We start from the raw sequence: 6636 nt of genomic DNA on the forward strand, positions 1-6636 counted from the left end.
AGAAATGAAATACGGCAAAAAAAAATTGATGTTTTGAAACCCCAAACACTAGTTCCTCGGTATTTCCTCGGAATATTCCGAGGAAATTCCGACGGATATTTAACTATCCGTCGGAATTTCCTCGGAATATTTTCATTTTACCTGGCAAATATTTCGCGAAAATTGAAATTAGAATTCCGACGGAATTCCGACGGATAATATCCGTCGGACCCTAGGTTTTATAACCACGAGCCACTTCTTCTTCCCCATTTCTTTCTTTTTCCTCTGCGCGACTCCTCTCTTTTTTCTCCGGCTATTTCCCCCTGAAATCCGACGATATCTCCGGCGATCTCCCCCTTTTCTTACACAAATCATGTAAGGACCCTATCCCACTCTCTTAGGTTCTATTTGTTAGGTTTTTGTGTAGTTTTGATAGATTTTTGTTAAGGTGATTGGTTAGGATTGTGAATTCTTTGTATAATAGGTTTAGAATTGTGATTTGGTTGAATGATTTGTTTTGTTGAATTGATTTAGAATTTTTGTATAATTTTTTTTTTCTATTTATAAAATCGATTTTTGTATATAAAATCGATTTTTGTATTTTAAAAAACGATTTTTCTATATAAATTCGATTTTTTGGACTTTACAAAAAAAAATTTCTATATAAATTCAATTTTTGGATTTTACAAAACATTTTAAATATCTATAAAACTTTTTTTGTGATTAAAAACTATTATTTGGGATTTAAAAATATTTTTAATATATATATATTATTAAAACTATTTTTTTGTAATTATTAAACTATTTTTATTTATTACAACTATTTTTTGTTTATTAGAACTATTTTTATATATTTATTAAAAATTTTAAATATATATAAATCTTTTTTTGTGATTAAATTATTTGGGAATTTTTTTTAAAAAAAAATTAATTTATATATTTATGTATTTATTAAATATATTTTTTAAATTTACAGGTCTCATGATGATCAGACCCGGCCTCGACAGCGTCGTGGTCGTGGTGGTACGGGGAGCCAGTCTCGGGATTCCAGCCATTTTCAAGATTCCCCTTCGCCCCACAGCTCCAACCATACATCTCCCTCTGCTGCACCCGCTCCTGCTCCTCTCGCTCCCGCTGCTGCATCCGCTCCTGTTCATCCGGGTCCTCCGGGAGTGATGCGTGTTGCGGAGTTGGTTCAACAGCCCGGTCGTGACCATCTTCCGTATCTCACTCCGTATCCACATGGACGGGGTCAAACATGGTAATTAAACATTTTTTTTCTTTAAATTTGGATTCATTATTAACCGTTTGTTCTTTTACTAAGGTTCAACCGATCCGGGAACGGGATCAGCGCATGGATCAACCGTATGATGTACTCGGCCCTCGACAGTGGACATCCGACTTTCACTCACTTCCCAACCGACAAGCAGGTTCTGTGGTTTCGTCAGTTTGCGGTAAGTATTCTAATTTTTTACTTATATTTTTAATCTTTAATATAAATTTTCTACTAATTGTGTTTTTTTTCAGCAAGAGTTCAACTGGAATTCCGATGAGACGCTCTTTATCTATCACCACTTCGTCCATAAAGTAATGGACAACTATGGGAAGCAGATCCACGAGTGGAAGAAGAAGTGGGAAATAAATAAGGTTCGATTTAATTTATTAAACCATTTTTTTAATTTATTAAACTATTTTTTAATTTATTAAATTTTTCTTTTTTTTTATTAAAAGGTCTCAAAGTCGATGAACGACACGGTCTGGAAGGAGTTGTGTGCGCATTGGGATAAGGAAGAGACGAAAGAAACTTCTTCCACCAACTCCACCAACCGCAAGAGCGACCGTAAAGGGAAGGGCATCTACAAGCATAACTTGGGTGCTCAATCTATTGCCACTCTCGGAGATCGCATGGTAAGTTCAACCGTTTTTTCTTCAATTATTTGAGTTTCAGAATTTAAATTTATTGTGCATTTCTTCTAATTTCTAATGTTTCTTTAATTTATGTTTTTTTTCAAGGCGGAAGAAAATGATGGCGAGCCGGTTGATGATCTCACCCTAATGAGGAGGGCGTATACCAACAAGAAGACCGGCCAGATTGATGACGGTCTTGTGAGGGACGTGGTCGACCTGGTCCAAACTCAGGTGGTAGACGAAGTGTCTCAGCTTCAAACCGAGGATGACGCTTCGACGGCTTCGACCAACTTGTCCCGGTTTCGAATCAACGAAATCGTTGAATCCGTAAGTTCTTTGTTTTTAAAAGTTCAATTCATTTATTTCTTGGTTTAAATTTCTAAATTTGGCTTTTTTCTATTCAGTCGGTTCCAAAGAAGAAGGGACGTTTGGTCGGTTTGGGTCGTCGCACCCGGTCGGTTCCCCCTTCTTTTGCACCACCGCCCTTCGTTGATCCAGAAGTACTTACGGCCCAGTTGAAGGACAAAGATGATCGTATATCTTTGTTAGAGACCCAGATGGCGGCTCAACAGGCGGGCTATGAGGCACAGAGGAGGCTGAACCAGCAAATGATGGAGATGATGCAGAGGATGTACCCGAACGAGGTGTTCCCGGACGTGCCAGACCCGTAGTTTTTTTTTTTCCACAAACTCGGAATGTTTTATTTTTATTTGTGAAACTTTGAATATTAATTAATATGATTTCAATTTTACTTTTAATTTCATATTTTCGAATTTAAATTTCAGAAATTTTATCTTTTTAAAAAAATTAATATTTTTTACATTCCAAGGAAATTAATTATATTTTTCACTTGATCGATCGATGCGTTTTTGTTCAAAAACGCATCGATCGATGCGTTTTTTAAAAAACGTTCGGGCTATACCGAGGGACAGGTTCCTCTGTTTATTCTGAGGAACTTTTCCCTCGGTATATTCCGAGGGACATATCCCTCGGAAAATTCCGAGGGAGCCGTCCCTCGGAAAATTCCGAGGAACTGGTCCCTCGGTATATACCGAGGGAAAAGTTCCTCGGAATAAACCGAGGAAAATGTCCGTCGGTATACTCCTATCGATCGATGTATATATGTCCAAAAACGCATCGATCGATGAACTTCCGAGGAATTATACCGACGAAGTTCTCCCTCGGTATATTCCGAGGACATTTCCGACAAACTAGTGATCCTCGGAATTTCCTCGGAAATTTATTTCCTCGGAATTCCGACCGAAAATTCCGAGGGATTTCCGAGGAAAAAATAAATTCCGAGGAATTATTTCCGACGACGTGTTTCGTCGGTATGTCGTCGGAATAACGATATTCCGACGAAATTCCGACGATTTTTTCCCTCAGAATCCTTGATGTTTTCTTGTAGTGCTATAAATATACTAAATAGACTCTAGAATAGAGTAATTAGTTATTAAAACACTTATAAACCATTATAAACCATGGGTAAAAGTGGGTAAAATCCATGATATATCAGTCGCCAGGAGTCATATTGATCTTATTAATAATATTTTGTAAGGTCCCTTGTTGGGTGCCAACTATTGAATATGAGTTTGATCGCACAAAGTGGAAGAGGAAAAAACCCGTCGGTGGGTTATGTCAAAGGTGTTTTATTGAACAGAAGAGAATAAAGTTTATAGAGTGTGAGAACAAGAGTAAAATTAGCCAGAACTCATCTGAGAAAGACGAAAAAGTACAAGTCATGAGAAAAGCAAAGAGTAAAACCTTAATTTCAAGTCGTCGTGTGTGTTCAAGTCTGGATCTGCCATTTGGTCGCTCTTGTCCTCCTTTTATAGATTAACATCTTCTTCTGTTCACCACAAGTCGGGTTAACCTAATGGATCAAGCTATGCTTTACTGGCTGAACAACTGAGCTAATCGCTCTGGTTGTTAAGCCGAGCTCCCGAATCCAGCTCATGGTACCAAGTAAAGTTGAGCATTCAAACTGTGTAAATGTGTCAACTTGATTGCGCCAAACAACACTTAAACTGAGTCGATTATACGGACCAGATTCTTTATTTGATGGGATTTATTGAAGGATGTAATCCATCTCTTACGGTTTCCATGTTGAGCCGAGAGGGACTGAAGATTATTATGAATGTCTGAATCGATTACGTACGTCAAAGCCAGAATGGAATGTGCTGGCTTTTGCTGTTACATAATAAAATCTAACAACCAGCAGCATATATATATATATATATATATATATATTTTTTTTTTTTTTTTGAAAAAATCCGCAGCATATATTATTACGATGATAAAAGACTCAATAACCAGAATGGAGGAATGGTACTTATCTCGGAATTCCAGAAGATATTAGTGGCTAAAAATGCAAACTTTTTACTTTTTTAAAGGATAAGCTAAGGCATAGAGTGAATGGATGGAAGGGGAGATGGCTTTCGAAGGGAGGAAAGAAAGTACTGATCAAATCTATTTTGTTAGCTCTTTCGACTTATGTTATGTCCACATTTTTGCTTCCTTTGGAGATATGTGAAAACCTAGCAAGTGCCATTGCACAATTTTGGTGGAGTTCGAACCCACCGAAGAGAGGAATTCATTGGGCAAAATGGGAAAATGTATGTTTACCACGAGAGGAGGGTGGGATTGGTTTCCGTATGATCCATGAGTTCAACCTAGCTTTATTAGCAAAACAACTATGGAGGTTAGTCCAATATCCGGATTCGCTGGTGGCTAGAGTATTGAAGGGAAGATACTACAGGATTGGCTCGCCTTTGCGTTCTCTTTCTGTAAGTAGTCCTTCGTATGTGTGGACCAGTATCTCAGCAGCTAGAGAACTGTTGCTTTTGGGTATCAGACAGAAGATAAACTCAGGATATGAGGTTAAGGTCTGGGAGGATCCCTGGATCCCTACGACACCAGCCAGACATGCTCGTCCCTTAGCACCAGTTCTTAACCCAAACATGAGAGTCAGCGATCTTATAAATCAGGATACAAAGGAATGTGATGTTGGCTTACTGCCAAATTATGTGCACCCTGAAGACATACCTCTCATAAGGAGTATGGCCATAAGCTCGGCTCATCGCCGCGACACATTCTGTTGGAGCTACACGAAGAGTGGTATCTACACGGTTAAATATGGATATTGGGTAGCTAGCAATTTGATGCAACCTGAGGAAGAGAAAGAGATACTAGAACCCAGTATAACAAAGCTCCATGCCTTTGCTTGGAAGATAAAAGCTCCACAAAAAATCCGACATCTCATATGGCAATTGATAACAGGACATGTGGCAGTGACGAAAAACTTGACAAGGCGAAACATGAGATGCGACAATTACTGCCCAAGATGTGGAGAACCAGAAGAATCTGTCACTCATGCGATCTTTGATTTCCCACCGGCCTTACAAGTTTGGGCTTTATCCTCGATGCCAACGAATACAACTAGCTTTCAAGTATCAAGTGTCTATGCTAATATGGACTATCTCTTCTGGAGAAAGGACAACATTGTTCATCCAGATTCAGATAGGGATCCTTATCCCTGGATAATCTGGTATATTTGGAAAGCCAGGAATGATAAACTTTTTAGGGGAATTGATCGAGATCCTTTGGAGCTAGTTCGATACGCAGAGAGTGAGTGCCAAGCCTGGTTCAATGCAAATGAGATGGTGCCATCACCTCAACAAGAACATAGTAGTTATCAACCTCAAGTCTTAAGCTTGGGTAGAATATGTATTATTGATGGCTCTTGGACATCTACATCACAGTTCAGCGGGTGTGGATGGGCTTGGATGGATAGCTTGGGGGAGGTTCAACTTATGGGTGCACGAAATTACATTCGACGGGAGTCTCCTCTGCATTCAGAACTAGAAGCACTAAGATGGGCGATGGAGAGCATGCTACAATACTCGACATGCCAAAGGTTTGGAACGGACTGCAAGGATTTGATTCCCATGATTAAGGAGCCACGAGCTTGGCCATGTTTTGCGACAGAATTGGAGAGGATAGAAACTCTGTAGATATGCTTCCGGGACTTCAAGATTACTCATATCCCACGAGAGCAAAATCGGATTAATAACCTTTCGTTGTCAAAAAAAAAAAAAAAACCAAAATCAAGATAAATAATTGACAGCAGATGATTTTAAATACGTGAGTTTTATTATGGATTTATTCATAGATTACATGACTATTATGTATTTTTTTTCCCAATATGTTGTAAGTTTTAGTGAACTTTGCATTCATAATTCGCAAAATGATTTGCTACACAAAAAGAATAAAATAAAAATAATTCACCAAATCTATATTATAATCTATATTATAATAAGAGAGTTACTCTCTCGTGAAGGCACCACGTCAGCATCAAATGGGTCCCACTTTAAAATAGTGTGAAAAATGTCAAACCTATGGTCCAAATCCGGATTATTGAGATACAACTACCAATATTTATACCACTAAACTAAAGGATAATTTGTACATTGATGGCCGAAACTAATATATATTTATGAAGGTTGGAAGCTCTTGCTTCTTCGGCTTCCTTTGAGGGCCAGACCTACAAGTGTATTGTGGGTTTCATTTTTAAATGAGAATCATCACGTTATATGAAGAAAAAGCTCAAGTTTGCAACAATTATAGTTTTCCCATATTGTAAATCGTCGTCGTTTAACATGAGTTAGTGTTCTTTTCATCATTGTCTCAGACAAGTCTGAGCTACAGAGATGCGCCGTGTGTCTATTCGTAATCTATTTTTTCACCGGT

General features: G+C 38.2%; 1 protein-coding gene across 1 annotated transcript; it reads left to right on the forward strand.

Moving 5' to 3' along the window:
- The first annotated feature begins 4541 nt into the window (after positions 1-4541).
- LOC106393757 lies at positions 4542-5900 on the forward strand. The gene has a single exon (XM_013834427.1). The coding sequence runs from the start codon at positions 4542-4544 to the stop codon at positions 5898-5900; it is 1359 nt and encodes a 452-aa protein (XP_013689881.1).
- Positions 5901-6636: the final 736 nt, after the last annotated feature.

This window comes from Brassica napus, chromosome C8 (assembly GCF_020379485.1).
Source record: "Brassica napus cultivar Da-Ae chromosome C8, Da-Ae, whole genome shotgun sequence".
Taxonomy (NCBI): Eukaryota; Viridiplantae; Streptophyta; class Magnoliopsida; order Brassicales; family Brassicaceae; genus Brassica; species Brassica napus.

Coding starts and splice junctions, on each gene's coding strand:
- LOC106393757 (XM_013834427.1), top strand. CDS start 4,542: ATGATCCATGAGTTCAACCTAGCTTTATTAGCAAAACAACTATGGAGG.